This window comes from Mytilus galloprovincialis, chromosome 2 (genome assembly GCF_965363235.1).
Source record: "Mytilus galloprovincialis chromosome 2, xbMytGall1.hap1.1, whole genome shotgun sequence".
NCBI lineage: Eukaryota > Metazoa > Mollusca > Bivalvia > Mytilida > Mytilidae > Mytilus > Mytilus galloprovincialis.
In genome coordinates, this window is record NC_134839.1 from 74667569 (window position 1) to 74689280 (window position 21712).

At 33.0% G+C, this 21712-nt stretch overlaps 2 protein-coding genes across 2 annotated transcripts in view; both read right to left on the reverse strand.

Moving 5' to 3' along the window:
- Positions 1 to 9037: 9037 nt before the first annotated feature.
- The window catches only part of LOC143064380 (voltage-dependent calcium channel gamma-1 subunit-like), a 38549-nt gene continuing 25874 nt past the window's right edge, over positions 9038 to 21712 (reverse strand). The window contains exon 4 of the mRNA XM_076237163.1: positions 9038 to 9351. Coding sequence (XP_076093278.1) covers positions 9308 to 9351 — 44 coding nt within the window. The 3' untranslated portion in view covers positions 9038 to 9307. The remainder of the gene's footprint in view (positions 9352 to 21712) is intronic.
- On the reverse strand, positions 14565 to 15905 carry LOC143064379 (uncharacterized). Its single transcript, XM_076237162.1, has one exon. It carries the CDS (start codon positions 15730 to 15732, stop codon positions 14785 to 14787), a length of 948 nt encoding a protein of 315 aa, XP_076093277.1. The 5' UTR covers positions 15733 to 15905; the 3' UTR covers positions 14565 to 14784.

Consider the following 21712-nt stretch of genomic DNA (forward strand, 5'->3'; position numbering starts at 1 on the left):
CGTTAGGCTCGCCTTCTTTTTGAGAAAGACCAAAGACAGTTCATGTCGGAGTCAGAATAATATGTCTGAGCGGGTGTACATGTTTAAGTGTAAATTCTTAATTTTACTATCACGTTATCTTGATATCAAAGGTAATATTTGCAACTGAACTTTTATCATCCTCAAATGTTTATAAAACACAATACTCATAATAAATAGTTATCAAAGGTACCAGGATTATAATTTAGTACGCCAGACGCGCGTTTCGTCTACATAAAAGAGGGACGAAAGATACCAAAGGGACGGTCAAACCCATAAATCTAAAACAAACTGACAACGCCATGGCTAAAAATGAAAAAGACAAACAAACAACAGCACACACGACACAACATAGAAAACTAAAGAATAAACAACACGAACCCCACCAAAAAACTAGGGGTGATCTCAGGTGCTCCGGAAGGGTAAGCAGATTCTGCTCCACATGCGGCACCCGTCGTGTTGCTTATGTGATAACAAATCCGGTAAATAGTGTAATTCGGTTGGTCACATTCATGAAAGGGAAGGGGATTGTAGTTACGACGTAAGGAACATATCCGATATCATTTGTGAAACGGTTATTCCATAACGGTCAACCAACTCGTGATGGCGTCCGTAAAATTTACGAAGGGATGATTTCAACTTCACCATTGGAACTCTTGGTTTAATAGCTTCCTTGTGAGCAGCAACCCTCTATCAAGAAAATCATGATAGGAAATGCAAGCACGGGAATATCGTATCAATTGGGAGATATATACCCCGTATGCAGGTGCTGCTGGAATGTTGCTACTTAGAAATGGAAAGTTCACAATTGAAAAGCTGAAATCATCTCTTTTGTCGTAAAGTTTTGTTTTCAACCGACCCTCATTGTCAATTTCTAGATGTAAGTCAAGATATGAGGCCGACTTAACTAGACTCATCAGTGACGCTCATATCAAAATATTTATAAAGCCAAACAAGTACAAAGTTGAAGAGCATTGAGGATCCAAAATTCCAAAAAGTTGTGCCAAATACGGCTAAGGTAATAAGACTTTCTTTCTAAAATATTTGGCACATTTTGCCACAACAATAAAAATTATTGAAACATTCTTTGTAGATATTGCTTCACACCATTTTCTACATAAGATAATACCTGTACCAATTCAGAAATATGACAGTTGTTTTTAATTTGTTCAATATGTTTAAGCTTTTGATTTTGCCAAATGACAAAGGACTGTTTTGCATTTTTTTTGGAGCTCGGTATCTTTGCTTTTTTTTCTTTTCACACCTCAAATGAAAAAAAAAACCGCGTTTATACCATATTAGACAGGTACATATCTTCATTTCTGTTGTTTCGTTGTTTTCCTCTTATATTTGATGTGTTCCCTCAGTTTTAGTTTGTAACCCGGATTTGTTTTGTCTCGATCAATTTGTGACTTTCTAACAACGGTATACTACTGTTGCCTTTATCTATTATTACATTGGCGTTTTTGGAGACGACTTTTCTGGTTTGGAACATGCTTGGAAAGATAAAGACTTTTAGCTTGTTCTAGGTTTTACATCTGCCACCTTAGTATGCTGTAACAAAGGAAGATGTTTGATGATATAGTCACATGCAGCCACAAAACAATTTCAGACTGACTGAAGTTTTGTTTTTAGTCACTAGACAATTTAACTCATTTCAAATACAACTAAATTCTGCTCCAATTATCATATCGCCTCTGTTTTTTTTTCTTATACTTCCTTTCAGACCATTTTACTTTCAGAAAATTACTTGTAGAAATAATTGCATCATGTGTTTCAAATCTAGTATGTAAGGCAGAAGGCAGACCTATTTTTTTCTTCTTAAAACATATATTGGTTTGTGACACGGATTTGTTTTCGATTAATCGAATTATGACTATTGAACAGCTGCATACTACTGTTGCCTTTATATATCAAAGTTTTGTCCCTTTACAACAAGGTGTTAAACTTGTCAAGTAAAGGAATCGATTGTTTGAAATAAAGGCTTGTTTTCGACTACTGAATAAAGTGTGCACCATTTCTACTTTTGAGGTTAAATTGATCTCATTTGGTTAGGATTTTGATTGAACATCACTTGACATAAGTGTATGACTGCTATGTTTGGAAGAAGCAACAGTGTAAGCTTTTGAAATTGACAAGTGACTTTGTTTAAGCGGGAGGCTTATGTGGGGGGTAGGGGGATGGGGGGTTGACAAAGATTTATTTTTAGTTTTTTCTTTACTTTTTGTCAGCCATGCCACTTCTACTAGTTTCAAATCCCGATAGTTTAATAGATTTTTTTTCTTCTTTTTTTCAAAATCCTGTTCGAAAAATATTTCCAATGCTGATGATCAAATTCACGAATTACACATGATGGTCTTGAAGTATTGATTCAAGGAACTGACGTTGTTTGTCATCTTAATAACGCGTTATTTAGTTTTCTTTTATTTGTCTTTGTAAATTATTAACCTTTACTGTTTAGTTCAAGTTTGGTAATATCCTTTTACCGTGGCTCGGTACTTATACATCCCGCAAATGTGTTGTTTTGAGGTGGTCATTTTTATGTATTCTTGTCTTTCATTTTTGCTTATGTACTTTGTATATATGCTATGTTTTTTTTTTAAATATTTGTTTGTTTTAATAGTGATACAGATTATAAGACAATGTTGATTGATGTACCCCTATTTTCACATATTTACCTATAATGTGTGTTTGTTTTGTTCACCCATAATGGAAATGCCGATACCAAATCAGGAATATGACATTGTTATCCATTCGTTTGATGTGTTTAAGCTTTTTAGTTTTGCCATTTGATTAGGAACTTTCCGTATTGAATTTTCCTCGAAGTTCGATATTTTTGTTATTTTACTTTTTTCTAAGTAAAAACTCATTTTTGGGGGCTATACTGACACACACACTCACGAATTAAAATAAAGGACATTGATCATGCTTGGTTGAGTAACATTGATTTGAGGTGGATATATATCAGTTGTATATTTAGAAAAATCTGTCTAAAAACATGTATTTGCAAGCATATCTTTCATTAATAATTTCGGTGTTTTTTTTTAAACCATTAACTATAGTCTTTACTCTCTATAAACGGAGTTCGATAAGAGTTCACAATCTTATATTTCATGTTAGATCTTTATGCGGGAATTATACACCCAGCAAATTCAAATAAGCGGGCCTCAAGGAGGGTCTTACAATTTAGTCCTGGTATCTATGATGAGTTTATTTACAACCACTGGGTCGATGCCACTGCTGGTGGAGATTTATTTCCCCGAGGATATCACAAGCCCAGTAGTCAGCACGTTTTGTGCTAACATAAATTGTCATTGATATTGTTATATCTATAAATTAACTATTTACAAAATTTTCAATTTTTTAAAATACTAAGGATTTTCTAGCTCAGGCATAGATTACCTTAAAATAAAATTGAGAATGGAAATGGGGAATGTGCCTAAGAGACAACAACCCGACCATAGAAAAAAAAACAACAGCAGAAGGTCACCAACAGGTCTTCAATGTAGCGAGAAATTCCCGCACCCGGAGGCGTCCTTCAGCTGGCCCCTAAACAAATATATACTAGTTCAGTGATAATGAACGCCATACTAATTTCCAAATTGTACACAAGAAACTAAAATTAAAATAATACAAGACTAACAAAGGCCAGAGGCTCCTGACTTGGGACAGGCGCAAAAATGCGGCGGGGTTAAACATGTTTGTGAGATCTCAACTCTCCCCCTATACCTCTAGCCAATGTAGAAAAGTAAAAGTTAGCTGTATTTGGCAACACTTTTAGGAATTTTGGATCTCAATGCTCTTCAACTTCGTATTTTATTTGGCCTTTTTTTAAAACTTTTTTGGATTCGAGGGTCACTGATGAGGCTTTTGTAGACGAAAGGCGCGTCTGGCGTATATCTAAAATTTAGTCCTGGTATCTATGATGAGTTTATTTATACACAATAAACAAATATATTTGTTTCAAAATTTTGCATTTTAACCTAAACTAATTCGGACTAAGGATTTTTATATATATATAAAATTAACTTTGCAATATAAAACTTTTGCAGATTTACAAATATATTTAAGTTACCCTTAGGTGATAAGTACTTTTTGTTTCCGTTCATTCCTATCGTAAGACCTGCACTTTTAATAAAGGATTTACGAATTCAGAGCTGGGCAAACTAGTAACAGCCTAGTGTGTCATAAGTCAAATTTTTGATTGGGTATTGATTGTTTTATTGAATACTGTGATATGTAAATATTTGTCAATCAATATGTGACTGTATTATAAAATAAATATTTATTTATTATTATTTAAGCGTACACAGCTAGTGGGAGATGTTATGGACATAATTGTGCAAATCGTGATACAAGCATGAAATATGGTATAAAGGTTGACTAAATGATACTTATAAAAAATCCGCTGCTGGCCAGAAAAAGAAATCATTTTTTCAAGATGGCCACCACATATTTTGGAAATGGCGTCATTACAAATTGGCAATAATTCGTTAATCCGTTGAAAGGTATGTTATATGTTATATATAATCCAATGTAAGATTTGATAAAAAGTAAATGACAGTTCCTAAATTACGACCAGACAATACATTAATGAAACTAAAGGTGACTTACGGTTTCAAAATGCCGGCAAAAAAGTAAAAAAAAATCAATTTTTATACTTTCAAGCAACTTCGGAAGGGATGTAAATCCTTGAAAGATGTGATATAGGTATACACCAATTTAAGTTATGATAAAACGTTAACACAGTTCCAAAGTACGCAAAACAACACATAAATGAAGAAAAATAGTGATTTCCGGTTCCAAAATGGAGGCAAATACGTAGAAAATATTTTTATAATTTCTATCAACCTAACAAGTGATAACACTCTTTGGTTAGAAAAACAGGTTGCTTATCTTATAATTGTTTGACAGTTGCCTATACAACAACCCGTACAGTTACCAATACATCTGGATTTTTGACTCCGTATTTCAAAAGTTCCTTACACGAGGATGCAATGGCAGTCACAATAGTCCATTTCTGTTTGCAACTGTCATTGATTCTTTATTTCATCCCACCCCAGTGGTCATGACTTGGTACATGTACCTGTCTAATACATGAGTAAGGCAGAGCCCAAACAACTTCTTGATTTACTTCTCTTTTGATGTGCTCTGGAAAAGAACCTCTTGTAGGCGGAATTGCATCACAATGCCGTTGCTTCCTGGCAAACAATTCACATCGTGCCTCGCTTTATACTTAAGCAAAAAAAAAAAAAAAAAAACGTCCTTTATTTCTGAAAAAAAATCCTTTCTAAGCCAAGCTGACCTTTTCCCTTTCCCACGACAATTCGACAAAGTGTCACATCCACTGAATGCATGGACGAAAGTAAGAGCAGCTACACAAGGACCAAACACATTTGATATGTCACGTACAGGAAGCCAACAAAAGTCTTTATTCCTTCCATAACCTGTCCACAATGTGTTCTACCTAGTTTTGCGATTGCTGCAATTCTTGATACTATTACATCTGTGTCAGTAGTACCTAAAATTACATTTAACAACACTTTTCATATTCATGCCGAACATGGACAAACATTCGTGTATCTGTTTCTGATTACAAGTGGTAGACAGGAAGTATCTTTATTGAAATTGCAAAGAATATTTTCACCACGAATAACATACACATTTTTATTAGTCTCTTTTGTCAGCAAGAAACTTGAACAATTTCGTTTCGTTGTCATCTTCACAGAGAAAACTACTCCAAACCCTTGGTGTTCTATCAAAACCATCACCTTTCCATCTTTCACAAAAACCTTGCCTTTGTCTTGTCACAGCCTTTAAATTATTCATTTAGTAAGCATCAAATTCAATGTCTACTCTTGAATACTTATCGATGCAAGATTTTATGTAAGGCAGTATGACATCATTTGCTTAATAATCAAATATTGTTGCCCAACTTGGTGACCTGGAATTAACCATTGCTGCCCCACCAACGATAAATGCGTCCGAATTGGGATAAACAAATCGCAGAATGTTTCAAGTAAACCCATTTGCAGCGATTTAATACCACTATTTCAAGAAACATCCTGAGATAAAGACGGAGGAGAAGTTTGGATTTTATGGATAAAGAAATATTCTAAGTGAAACTGTCTACTGTGACAAGAAGTGAAAAGTCTAGAAAAGATATTGCAATCACTTTTAAGGTTCTCTAGCTTTGTTTTTGACAAAGACGTTTCCAGTTTCGTTTTTGCGGCCAAAATAAGAAGTTGTTATTTTTATTTGGTTATAAAAAGCAGGTTTTCCTTTGTTTTGAATTTGCTTCAAAAGATCTTCGTATTGTTTGGACCAATATCTTGGAATTTATTTACATATCTTACCTGTTCAACAATTTCCTCAATGAAGTATATTTTTTACAAATCTGACGACTCTTCTAGAAATGAATTTCCAAACTCGTTCATCACTTTACAAAGCCTTTAAAGCTGTTTAAAGACATCTTTTTGTGTTTTCGTGGGGTCTTCATTAGGTCGTTCATCTGTTATAGAATGACCCCAACCACAAGATCTTTCAAATTCATCTTCTAGTATACTGACTCCTGGTCCAGCTACCATTCATTTGTCTAAATGGGATCTTCGGTTAATCCTATGACACCAACATCGCCCTTCACAATTGCATTATTCTGTTTTTGTGTCTTATCAATTGTGTTATAAGAAAGAAATTTGCTGGTCTTGCGTCATTGCCACCTGTGGGTGATGTTCATGAAGGGAAGTCATATCTTTGAGATAGGTCGGTAACGATCGAGCATAATTTACACGATCAACACCTAAAACAATACGCTATCATGCTTTATATGGACTATTTGTAAAGTACGAAATCTCACTCATGAAATGAGCATAATACCTAAACCAGAAGAAGTTCTAAATTTATAATTGAACGCCAGGAATGAAACTGTGGTCGAGATGACTCTATACACAAGTATTTTAAATCATTGTACGTCACAGAGTCATGACATAATTATATATTCTGAGTTTAGCTTTCATGATCCGAAATTAATAGTTCAAGCAAAATACATGCAGTTGTCTGATGCGCCTGTCTAGTCCTAGGTACATTTGAACATACATAAAAAGAAGCTGACATTCTTGGTGCAATATTGGCTTCAGTAAGACAAAATGTTCATCCCCTATCACGCAATATATCACCCATAGTTTTATAACAATTCATTTCAATGTGCAATCAACCAAACACGACGATCAACTTATCTTTTCCGTAAAAGTCAGGCCATTCCCAGTGAATTTGCTTAGGCATTTCCAAAAGTGGCTGATCTGCAGTTACAATTGATGTTTCTCCGGGATTCACCACATTTTCGCCTTATCAATCGAATACCTGAGAATTGTATGGCACGCCGTTATTATATTTATTCAATTTCGAGATATCTTATTTAGTTAAATAAGATATCTTATAAACTAATTGAGATATCTTAGTAACAAAATGAGATATCTTATATATTAATTGAGATATCTGATTTATTAAATAAGATATCTTATATATTAAATAAGATATCTTATTAAAATGTTTATAAAGATATCTTATTAAATATATAAGATATCTTATTTAAAATATAAGATATCTCTATTGATTTATAAGATATCTTATTAACTATATAAGATATCTTTTATATAGTTTATAATAGAGATATCTTATTTACTTAATAAGATATCTCCATAAGTTAATAAGATATTTCTATTAGTTTATAATATATCTCTATTAATTAATAAGATATCTCTATTAGTTTATAAGATATCTCTATTAATTAATAAGATATCTTATAAAGTATGTATTTAAAAGATATCTTTATAAAGAAGTAAGATATCTTATATACTTTATAAGATATCTTATTAATTAATAGAGATATCTTATTAACTTATATAGATATCTTATAAACTAATAGAGATATCTTATAAACTTTTAGAGATATCTTATTAACTTATAGAGATATCTTATTAACTTATAGAGATATCTTATAAACTAATAGAGATATCTTATAAACTTTTAGAGATATCTTATTTAATATATAAGATATCCCCATAAGTTAATAAGATATCTCTATTAGTTTATAAGATATCTCTATTAATTAATAAGATATCTTATAAAGTATGTATTTAAAAGATATCTTTATAAAGAAGTAAGATATCTTATATACTTTATAAGATATCTTATTAATTAATAGAGATATCTTATTAACTTATAGAGATATCTTATAAACTAATGGAGATATCTTATAAACTAATAGAGATATCTTGTTAAATAAATAAGATATTTTCAAATTTGAATAAATATAAAAACGGCGTGCCATAGAATTGCCTGGTAGTGCATATAAATCGCTCTTGATGTCTATGAATAATTTTCACATGCGCAAAAGTGTTAAACACATGTGTATTATAACCTTGAAAAATGTTTTCAAACCAATTCATAATATCATTAGAAATCCAGAAACACTAAATTTATAGTAAATAGTTCAAATATTTTTGAAAGAATTTTGTAACATTTTCGCGCATGCACAAATACTGGACATATCAAATATTCATTTTTAATAAATATGTGATGTAAGGAAGGTAGCCGCCAAACCTCATAATTGGTTTTTACTCAAAGAAAAAAAAAAATCCAGAAAAATCAGTATTTTTAAACTGAAGAAACTGCCATTTTAGAAAATGGACGTGGCCATCTTGAATTTTTTTTTTTGAATGGCCAGCAGTTATTTCTTAAAAAGAATACAATAATGATGCTTTGTGGTAATTTTCATGCTTGTATCATCATTTGCACAATTCCCTCGATTTTGCTTGCTAATATCTTCCACTAAGCTACTTTTATACAGATGCGTTATCATTATTTTTTATCAGCAATACGTAGAGGTTTTGGTTATATTACTTAAAAAAAAACCCAAATACATGCTCTAGGCAAACATACTGGCTGTATGATAAAAATTGCCTCGTTCCATCCTCCATTTATATTTATGGAACGATCGAGTAAATAATGATCCTTCATGTGAAAATATAATTATTTTTATAAATAACATATGAAAGGAAACACATCCCATTGTTGCTCACAAAGAAGCTAATAAATCAAGACTTCTAAGTGGTGAAGTTGAAATCGTTGAAAGTTGAAATTTTACGGAAGCCATCACACGTTGGTTGACAGCTTAATATGGAATACCTGTTTCACAGATGGCAATGGAGTTCTCTGTTCCCCGAATTTAACTTAACGAATTCGACTTTACTTTTCTCTGCTGTGTTTTGTATACTGGTATCTTTCGTCTTTAACTTCTATAGCACGCTGTAAAAGGCTCCGGTATGACAAGACCTGAAAAAATTCAAAACGGAAAACTAATAACGTAATTTGTACTATAGCATTGATAAACACTAGATTACAGGTTCGGCTCTTGTGACAACACATAAAATTGATTAACATGTGTGTGACAGAACACAAAATAATGCCAACCTTTAACAATCAGAGGGAAAGGGTTCTTAACTTAAGATTGGTGTTTTGCACAAAAACAAATAAACAAAAAATACACAAAGGACCGATCTAGGAGTTCTCACACTTACTAACTGAAAGTTAGTTCAAAGTCTAATTTCCAGTTATAGATAAACCATGTTCTCCAGACTTAATGTCAACGAAATCACACTTGACGGATTTAGTGTGCAACTTCAAAATATAAGTACTGACAGGATGTAGAATTATGAGTGCTTATACCTGCACAACAATGCATGTTTTAAGATGTGTATTGAATTATCCACGATAAAATCAATAAAACTGAGAATCTTTATGTAGACAAAACGTGCGTCTGTTGTACTAAATTATAAGCTTGAATTGGTATCTTTGACGAGTTTTTACACCCATAGGTTCATGTCACTGCTGGTTGACGTTTCATCCCCAATCGTGTCACCAGTCAAGTAGTCAGCACTATTATTTGTTTGTCTTTTTCATTTTTAGCCTTGGCGTTGTCAGTTTATTTTCGATCTATGAGTTTGACCGTCCCTCTGGTATATTTCGCCCCCCCCCCCTTTTTTAGTGTAGATATTAAATGGTTCTGAAATGTTCATTTCTGTACCTTACTGTGATCAAATGTTGGATTATTCAAAATACTAGTACTACGATTTTTTCTTAATATTTTAGTCTTATTTAGCACAACTTTTCAGAATTGTTACTTTTTATTACTTTTTCACTTTTGATTCAAATGCTACTGATGAATCTTAAGTAGAAAAACGCGATCCTGGCTTACACTATTTTAAAAAGCTGGTTATTTTTTATGAGTTTTAAAATTTATTACCAATATCTACCCTACTCAAAGAAATTACAACAATGTGCAATTGATACCTAAAACTGTAACTTTTAAAATGAGCTGTAATAAAACACAAAATTAACGTACAAATTAGGATGTAATCTCCCGTTTGTTATAAAGTTACTACAGATACAGGCAATCTTCCCAATTAAATTTAGTGTATCTGAAAGTATACCGGATTTAAAAACTTTCCAGTTATAAACAGGTTACGTTTTAGTTAATTAAAATCTAAAACATCAGCTTGTTTCAGCAGATTTAAAATTAAAGTATTTGTTTGCATGAGAGCTGACATAAGGGGATTAAAGGGGGAGGGGCCTGGAATGATCTTGGATAGTTTGCCATTTTTGAAAACTGTCAATGTTACCGAATGACATTTAAGCTATTTCTTCACTGAAAGATGGAAAGTTGGAACGTATTCAGTCCTTTTGGTTTTTTTTTCTATTTAGTATTATATTTTCACAACTTTCTTTTCCCTTGTAATAACTTCCGCTTTCTTGCTGGTCTGGTGTTTATAAACACTTCTCTACAAACGTTCTCCGAGTTGATACGGGCTTTTCGTTGTCTTGTTTCATGCAGTAAAACTTTCTAGCGGCACATGATTTTCCGACGTAGTCGGTATAGTTTCGGTTTGTGCACTTTGAACTTAAGGACGCTTAACTATGGCAACAGAATACGCATGATCAAAAATCCTTCTTGTGATTGTACAAAATGCTGTCATGGTGGGTGATTTGGTTGTGTTTGAAAAAACGTCTCGTTAATTATATCGTGATGGAAAGCAAGTGAAAAACTATAAATATTTGAACTAGATCTTACAAAGATTTATATTTTTATTAAAATAATTGTTTCTCCAATAGCCTTTTGCATCCGTGACAGCTGTTTATTCGGGTCAATTATATAATTTTTAATGTAAACTTTGTTGTACGAACGTACATGACTTTTAGAACGCACCTACGCATGTGAGATTTCCACGGGGTTTTGGTGAATGTAAACAGAAAGATACGAGGACCGAGAATACTGAATACTGAATACAGAGAAAACGTTATTTAAATGGTATCTTTGTGCTTCTTCTAACCATATACTCAAATTTAAATACGTCGGATATCTTTTTATCTTTTTTAAAGATAGTTCTTGTTATCCTTACTCAGCCATTTGGGAAACTGACCTCTATCACATATTTGTATCCTTTTTGTTTGTTTTGTTCTTTGCGTTCCGTTTGAAAGAAAGCCCAGCTGTTCATTTCGTTCTCACCATTTAATAAAAAAATCTTATTTTCATTTAGTAACAAAGGGTAGATATTGGTGACTGTTAGTTCCTAAAAGGGTATAGTAAGCCCAGTAGTCAGTGGATCGTTAGTGCCAAACTGTCTTATTTACACATTTTCAAAAAATTAGCGATGATAAATTTAAAAATTATAAATTTATATGACTATACTGATATTCCATCTAATCTGGCAAAGTTGATCAGCTATGGTTTTGGCAATTTGTTAAAGCTGCATTCTGTAAAATAACCCCTAAAGTATGTACACATCCTTTGTTTTCAATTTTGGTTTTTGGCGTCCCCGTTGAAGTTTATTCAGAAAAGCACTTCCAAATTTTCATAGCGGTCTTTTTATTTGTTATTTTTATTATTGATTTGCCCGTAGGTATGATTTTGTTATTTATCACAACGACTTTCTCGGAACTGATTTAAATGATATTTTCTATGTAACTTTTCTTATTCCACTGGTCAAGACAATTAGGGATACGTTGAGATATAAAACCTAATAAAAACACTCCATCTTTTCATGTACCTGTTATAAGTCCGGTATCTTATCAATGTTTGTCTCCAGGGATATCCTACCTTGTGTGTTTTCTTTTCATTTTGGAGAAGATTCCTTGATGAAGTTTTTAATCTTTCTTTGGATAGAAAAGACCGTTAAAGTTTAATACAAAATTTTTAACAATAGACCTGTCGTTAGAAATTGCAATCTCTCAAACGTCCCTAGTGTTGTAGGGTATAAATCATCATGGGCTACCAATGATATACCACCAAGACAGAATTCTCCAAATAACAAAAACATTGCGCTCATACGGGAACATAGATATATGTCATCCTACTGAAATACATAAGTTGGTCTATCTTTGTATTGCCTTGGCTAGTTATCTCACTTCTTGAAAGTATACTCTCTTAGTTTTAAAAAATCGAATTACATAGCAGCTTTAGTAAATTGTGGTTGTAATGCTCGTTACATGCAGGTTTAAATAAACCAATTAATGCGTATTATTTTGTATTATTTAAGTTGATGGAGATATAGTTTGTACTTTTGAACGCCTAACAACAAATTCAACGAATATGTTAGATAGTATCACAGAAGTAGAGTGCAATAAATCAACAAGCAAGAAATATACGAAAACAGATGGTGAGGGTTGAACAGATTCCGCTCAGCAAAATACTATCAATGATATTCTTAAGATAAGAACTTTGTTACATCTACATAATTAAAAAACTCTTTTTAGTAAATCAGTTTTTTTCTTGACGGATAAAAACAGTTATTTCTATATTTTTTTTTAAGTTTCTTAAATAAACATCATATACTTATGTGTTCATTCTTACTCAAAATAGAAGTGTCTTTGGTCTAATAGTCATTCTTATTCAGAATATAAGTGTCTACTCTTTGGTCTAAAATTTTAAACTATACTCCCAAATGCACCTCTTTAAGCGTATTAAATCACATATTCAATTTTATAAAAATTTAAATAACCTGGTGGTATTCTGATTTTCTTCATTTTCTTTCAAGCGTGAAGTGTAAACAAGCCTACACGACATGTGATATTTCTTTCTAACAAAATCTGTATATACTTATATTACTTTAGTATATATTTCTATATCTATATCTGACAATCTTTACCATGACTCATATTGATCTGCTTCATCATTTGAGGCTGATCGAGAAACTTGGCATGAGTATGACAATCTTAAGAAATAAAACACAGTTAAATGACCTTTTTCAGTCGTCAAAAATTTTATCAGACCAAACCCATATAAGTATCTATTATATAATATATTTGTACATAAAATAAAGTTTAATAAATAATGGACTTGATATAAATCTTGAGGCCTGAAGGAGATAAATTCGTGTCATTCTCACGTTTTTTCAATAGGTAAAAGCACCTTGACATGAAAGATTACATATTAACATATTTAGACTTTATCAAATTCAATGATATTTTAACAGCCAATTTTGTACTTAATATAATCATTAAGATATGACATGTGAATGATAATTTTGTCTTTCGCCCACACACGTTCTTATACACAAATTAAATGAATAAAAAATGAATGAATGCTTAAAAAAGAATATTCTATACATATACCATGTACATTGTACTAAACAAAACGGTAAATCGTGCTAAAATACATGTATATCTTTCATTGATTCTTGACATAATTCTACAGATAATCAATTCTAGAAACGTAAGTATTTCACAATGATAGTATTATAATATAAATGCTTGGTCGGTACTGTAATACTGCATAAACTGTCTCATTTGAGAGCCTATAATTGATATTTATAGATATATGAGACAAGACACTATTACTAAACATAGAGTATAGGAATCTTAGACAAAGGTGTTCGTGGGAATTAAAGCCTTGAAGGAATTCTCTTACAGATAACACATGCTCTTCTATATGTTACACGTCTGTCGATATTTCAAAACCAATATTCAAATATATTCGTCGTGAACAGGCATGAAATATATGCCACTGGACATAAAGCAAACACCAATCAAATCAATTCAATTTAAAATTTTTGAATTCGCAAAAGGCAGTTCCTGTTTAAAAGACCTATTATTACTTATGATGATTATTCTTTTTTTTTATATTTAGCTATACGTTCTTTGCTGAGAATAAACAATTTTTCATACCAATTGTGGATGAATATAAGAGCGGAGTATTTGAGAGTAAGATACCTTTTCGACGGTACAGATAGCCAATATAAACCAACATGATATCATACAACCATATATATAGTTCCTCATACATTGCATTCACATGCTGTAGTTCATACGGGTAAATAGGATAAGAAGCACTTCCTTATGGATTCTATTGAATGCTCAGTATAACAATCTATCCGTCTTAAAAGCGTGCGTATTTTCAAGTGGATTGTTGACACACTTTTAAAGTACTAAATCTGATCTTAATACTTTAAAGACACTTACTCTTTTAAGAAACACGTGTATTTGGCAAACTATTTAAAACTGTTATGATTTATTTATTGCAATATATAAATGACAAAATTAGACAACTCACTAAATATGGGTGTACATTTGTAAATATTTATGCTTGTATACCTTAAAGAGGAACACACCGGGTACTAAAGGTATTCTTAGGAATAAAAAAATGTGGTCTTGAATTTCGAATGAATTCTGTGGATGTCGTATAGGAAAGAAATCATTTCATCATTAACAAATTTAGCACTCCTCTTCTTCGTCTTCTTTTGTATATTCTACCGCAAGCTCGTCAGGGGGTCTTAATTCAACCTGAAAGTTATGTGCTTTTCCTTCTTTGGCAAGTTTAGTTTTATATAATTGAAATGAAGCACCCAGCGAAAGAGCCATTTTTCTTGCATTGGTAGGAGAATCACACAGGTAACCATGACATTCCATCTTTTTTGTTCTTGATGATAGTTCACTGACGACAATAAATGTAAAAACTTTCCAGAATTTCATATCCTGAACTCCATATGATATGAAATCTATTGGTACATTCCCAAACGTCACTCCATCTTTAATACGATTTCCTTGATGTTCCTTCACGTCTATTCCCTTGTTAGAAATCACAACATACACCAGAGGTAGTTCGACTGTTTCATTTGCTAGTAAAGTCTTTTTGACCTTACCCACTAATTCATCAACTGGCTTGCGAACATAATGTAAACCGTACACTCCTTTGACATCCCTTTTACCCAAGTATTTACACACAAACAGCTGAGGTAGTCTGTCAATTTTAATTTCCGATAGTTTTGTTGAATCTAATTTTGGGACTACAGTATTAGGATCAGGTTGCTTTGGTTTATCAAATTTAGTCAGTTTCTTCAATTTAGAAAACACGGATTTCTTTGGTTCTTTCGGAACCTTTCTGCCATTTTCTTTCCGATCACTGTTTTTCGTCTTATCGTTTGACTTAACACTAGAACTGTCACTTTTCTTATCGGATATTTCATCGCTTTTTAAGGAACAATCACCTACAGATCCAGTTTCTGGAGTACCGTCGTCATTTTCGTCTTCATCGATATTATAATCAGCATTCAAAGCTATATTATCCAAACGGTCTAAAGCTTCTTTGAAGCTTGTATCCATGTCCGAGACATCAATTATGTCTTCAGGTAAGGCAGTGGCTCCAAGCACCTGTTCCGACATTTCCACTATAAGTAAGTTAATCAGAAATGTTTTACACCTGTTCTTCCTGTATCATAGTTTGTCTTACTGATATCTTTATCACAAAAGATAAACAAATTGAGCATCAGAAAACATTTAGAGAAGATTGTAATGCGCTTACCTACGAACTCGTTCACACAGGTAAAATATGTTATGTTATGACTTTGTAATCGATTCATACAGGTAACAATTGGAATTTTAAAAGAGGTTCTTTAAGGTAATCAAATTTATTGTAAAAGGTATTATATTTGTATATACATATTTACTGTAATTGGGGGATAAAACAAAGAGTTATTGACTTAAACAAGATATTTGAGTATCTAGATATTTGATTTGTCATGTAAGTGTTTACTTTTAATAATCCCTATAAGTATTGGAGATTACTCACAAGTTTACGTGATGAAGTAATACTAAGTTTTAAAAATATTTAAAAGAGGAGCATCTAAATTTTAAAACAGAAATTTCACTGGTTTGTATCTGTCTATAACACGGCCGACACTCGGCTAACAGAGAGATTGGTCGGTTAATCTATATTGAGTATGCGGCTATATTGGAGATTGGTCTGTTAATCGGGTTGATTATACGTCTTTTAAGAGTAAAACGCACAATTTAATGTTAAACTCTATCAAATATACAGATTTTTGGCATATTATAAGAACCAAATCAAAAAAAGAAAAGTGTCTGACAAAATGATATCTATCATAGAACATTTTCCACTTGTAAAAACATTTCATAGTCTACGCAGTTTTCAGTAAAATTAAAAGGCGTCGCGCAAGTATGTAGTATTTATGCTTATACGCATAGCAATTTTTTTTTTAATAAAAGTCGAAACAAACAATTTTAGATATCATTTAGAAGACACAACATAGTACTTTAGGTCTAAAAAATAAATTTACATTGGTAAATATTTCATAATTGTAATATAACGTGAATATTACCACGTTTTAGTGAAAATGATGGGAATAAAGTCTGTAAATGGGTTTGACAATTGAAATTGTGTCAGTTAAGAGTTATTTAGCCACAGTTATTTTTGCTACCTTTATATTTTCCCATAGAAAAAGTTAGGAATGAGATGTTCCTAAGTAAAAAAAAAAATGATAATACGGTGCAACAGTATCCCACGGAAGCGAATTAGCGCCACACAGTTTTTTAAAAATGTGTCTTCCTATATTTGCGTTAAAACGCAAACCTTTGCGATAAAACGCAGACCTTTGTGTTGTAACGCAAACCTTTGCGTTGTAACGCAAAACCTTTGCGTTATAACGCAAACCTCAAATATCTTGATTTCAATTGTTCATTAAGTTTTGTAAAAAATGTTCGTCTGTCATTCATTTCGGTTGTGATTTTCTAGTAAGAGCATTTTTATTTTGACTTTCTTTGCATTTTATTGAAGGGTGTGTCACTTCAATATAGCGTGATATGGATTGGCCGCTGGAATATGCATGAATTTATTATTAACGTTTTCAATCAGCCTCAATTTTTGTAGTAGCACGTTCTCAAATCCGACTGAAAGTGTCTTTCTAATACAACACAGGGTACCGGTAAAATAAATATAAACTGTACATCTGTCCAGTGCATATAACGTGTTGTCATTCTTATATGCACATGATATTTGTCACTGGACGTTAAACCCTAATTTGTAAGCATCATCCAATTGGTTCTTTATTTCTATTACTTAATCATATGTTGTTTACAAATCATTCTCAAGAAGTAAATGGAAAGGAGCGAATGCAGCTACATTTGGTCATCTTAAGTTTTAATACATTTCATTCCTGTAGTTTAGTTCCTTTCTTCATAAGTGTATGGGAGAACGGTAGTTGTCCGCATGTAAACTTCTAGCATTTGTCACCAATATGAGTACATCGCAATCCGTTACTGTTTCAACACCCAGGGGTGTTTCATGTCTGTATTCTTAAACAATTATTATTTTTTCTCTCTTTTTTAGCAATGCATCACTCTCTACTTATGGAAAGCCAACGGGGTCAAAATTCTTAATTCGTTACTTGTAACTGTGCAATTTCTAAATTGTTAATTCGTAAATTGTTAATTTGTAACTTGTTACTGTGAAATTCATAATGCTTAATTCGTAAATTGTCAATTTGTAACTTGCACCTTTGTAGTTTCAACATTCTTAATCGGTAAATTGTCAGTTTGTTACTTGTAACTGTGCAATTTCATCATAATGCTTCATTCGTAAATTGTCGATTTGTAACTTGTATCTTTGTATCAAAATTCAACATTCTTCATTTGTTAATTGTCAATTTGTAACTTGTAGATTTCAAAATTCTTTATTGGTAAATTGTCTTTTTGTATATTGATGTTTTGTAACTTGTAACATGTGACTTGTCGATTCGTGAATTGTCGATGTGTGAAATGTCGAAGTGTTAAATGTCATCCGTTGTATTATGCTAACGATCATTATGACGACAGATGGCGCTCGGGTTCTTCTTCGGTGTATAAGCCTCCTGTAAGTAGGAGCACTGCCATATGGAATACATACCAAGGAGTATAAATCAATTATGTACAGCGCATACATATAAAAGATAACAAATAGATAAATACATTGTTTGTTTTATATGGCATGTATAAAAGGGACTCGGTTTTATATTGAGGTAACCTCGTATAAACATGTTTGTTTACTGTACTGGTCACCAAACCTGCAATGAGGTGTGTCACTTCCTTTATTAAGGTATATAGATGTGTCGCTGGAACGGGCTTCCTTATCAACTTCGCAAATATATTACTGTCACTTGGCAAGAAATTTCTACTTAATATTTAACCAGGTCAAAACAAGACTAAAAACATGAAATATAAGACGGTGCTGGAAAAATACTAATATTGTCCTGGGCCCGCAAATTAGGACTCAATGTATAATGGCAGAAATGGTTTGACAACCATCATTCATTAATATTATAATCTCAATATTAAAATTTCAGAAAAGAATGTAATTTATTTTAATGATATGTTTTAATACAAGAAACAAATGGACGAACAGTCTTTATTTATTTGGCTCCTGAGTAATGAACATAAATCAGGAATCTGATGTACAGTAGTTATCGTTTGTTTATGTAATTTATACGTGTTTCTCGTTTCTTGTTTTTTTTATATAGAAAATACTGTTGGTTTTCCCGTTTGAATGGTTTGACACAAGTAATTTTGGGGCCCTTTAATTTATAGCTTGTTGTTCGGTGTGAGCCAAGGCTCCGTGTTGAAGGCCGTATCTTGACCTATAATGGGTTACTTTTATAAATTGTTATTTGGATGGAGAGTTGTCTCATTGGCGCTCATACCACATCTTCCTATATCTATAAAAAAAATTTAATGATATATAAGTTTTTTGTAAAACAAACTGAATGAAAAAATATTTTAAATGAGCCACTTAGTTAATGTATACTATATATCAAAACTGTGTTGAATATGCACTATTTTGTAATAAAATCTAAAGGAACCAGAAAAACTAATCGAGGCCCTAAAATTTGAGATATTGTCAACCGGAATGCGAGATAACCGCATATATTTTAATGGTCAGGTCAATAATGGGATATCATATCGTCAATAGTATGGGACCAGTTCACATCTACAATCATCAATAAGCTTGAAAGAATACAGCGACAACCTGTGAGATTTATAACAGGAGAGTACAAATCCAGAGAAGTTGGTTGCGTCTCAAACACGCTCACCAAACTGAAACTACAGGACATACAGACAAGACTTTCAAGTCAGAAGCTAATATTTCTGTACGAGGTGGTCGCAGTGCTATAGAACCAGACAATTTAAAAAAAAAAGCTCGTCCAAAAAGAACACTAAATTGCTGTCAAGGGCCCGATTTGACAATTATCAGTCAAGAAATGTTGTGAACAAACATGCAGATAAAAAAATACACGAAGTGTTTTGAGATTTCAACAATATTTTTACTACACGCGTCACCTACATAAATTTGAGAATGGAGATGGGGGAATGTGTCAAAGAGACAACAACCTGACCATAGAGCAAACCACAACCGAAGGCCACCAATGGGTCTTCAATGCAACGAGAAACTCCCGCACCCGGAGGATTCCTTCAGCTGGCCCCTAAACAAATATGTATACTAGTTCAGTGATACCGGACGTCATACTGAACTCCGAATTATACACAAGAAACAAAAATTAAAAATCATACAAGACTAACAAAGGCCAGTGTTTTTTTGAAATCTCAAACCCCCTTCTTAATACTCCCACTTTTAAACAAATTGACGCCCTCTCCCTCTGACTTGTCAGAGAAAAGATCTTGCCATATCGCCATTTGCATGAAAGAGGCAACTATCTCTTATATGCTTACACTAATTATACCCCACGCAACGAAGTTGCGGAGGGTGTAATGTTTTGACCGGTCCGTCTGTCTGTCTGCCTGTCCGTCCGTACGTCAGTCCATCGGTCCTGTTTCTTGTCATCGCAACTCCTCTCAAACCACACAACAGAATTTCATGATAATAAGGACATATACTAAGTAGATTTGCATATCGGTAAGAAATTACAATTCATTTTTTTTCTAGAAGTTACGCCCTTTGAACTTATGTGCTTCGATATACCTCTGCAATAGTTTGTCGTCGCAACTCCTCTGAAACCACACCACAGAATTTCATGAAACCTTCAGGGTTGTCTCTAAGATTTGAAGTAGCAGGTTAATTATAAAAAGTAGGAGGGGATGTAATGCGGACGACGAAGCCGTTCGCGGCGACGAGCTTGCTCGTCGTGCTACGGCGGGGGGTTTGGGGCCCGCTTAAGGGCCCCAGAAAATTTTGAAAAAATGGTGCAAAATCCTGCACTTTGGGGGTCTCCTGGACCCTCATTCACTCCTCGCAAAACATCATTTTTTACTGATGATTATGTAAATTGTTTATTAAAATTTGTAACATGGGTCAACTTTTCTGTAAATTTGATCACATTTATTTGATTATCCAGACTTTCAACTTACAGCTATATATTTGAAGATGTTTGAGAATAGCAATATCTTGGTTAAATTTTATTTACTATAGTAATACATCGACCCAAGTGTGACAGGATTAAACTATCCCCTTTTTGTGTGAAAATGAATGTCCAACTTTTTTTAATTTCAACAAGGTTTGGCAGAAATTAAAATCCCTTTATTCTGTAACCTTTCATACCTCTGGATATAAAGTTGAAGGACAAACTGATCAGACAGGGTCAATTAACTGGGGGCACAAAACTATGGGTGATTGATCCCCTTTAGCGTTTATCTATAGTCCTATTAATTGAGTCTTCATTTCTTTATTAAGTATTCATGAGGCCAGGCAGGCTTTGGACTTGTTGAGAGAGAGAAAGATAGGATACTTGGGCAAACAACATTTATAGAAGATGTTGTCATTTATCCTATCTTAAAAGATGTTGGCCTTCAGCTATATTTAGTATTTGTTTTGAATACCAATGTTCTGATTGAAGCACTGAAACACCCGACAGGTGACACTGTCACTGGTTGTAGACATCGATCTTCTTTTTGTGTGATACATTTGGTTGAAAACTTATGTAGCTTGTCCAACGTATGTTAAAATAATCGTTGACCATCCTCATTTCTGAATTTAAATACTTAAAACACCTGATAAACAAATAAATTACTTATTAAATCCAAAGAAAAACCGTCGCTGCATGGTGAAAAGATCGGTCACATTTTAGAACGGAAGTGACAAAATCATCCGAGCGCTTTAAAAACTCGCAGCGTCGTAGGAAAGCTTTAACCTGTAAAAATGGCCTAAACACTCGGATTTACTTGGATTACTCGATGTATCTCTTGTTCACAATTAAAATCACGGAACAAAAACTTGTAACGGAGAAATATTGATCTCTGTATGTTTTTTTTCAAACAGTCAGGTCATACTTGCCGCTAGAGTAGCCGGGTCCACAAGGGGAAGTTGCCGGGGGAAATCCCCGGCCCCGGGCCTTAAAGACAACCCTGAACCTTGTAGATA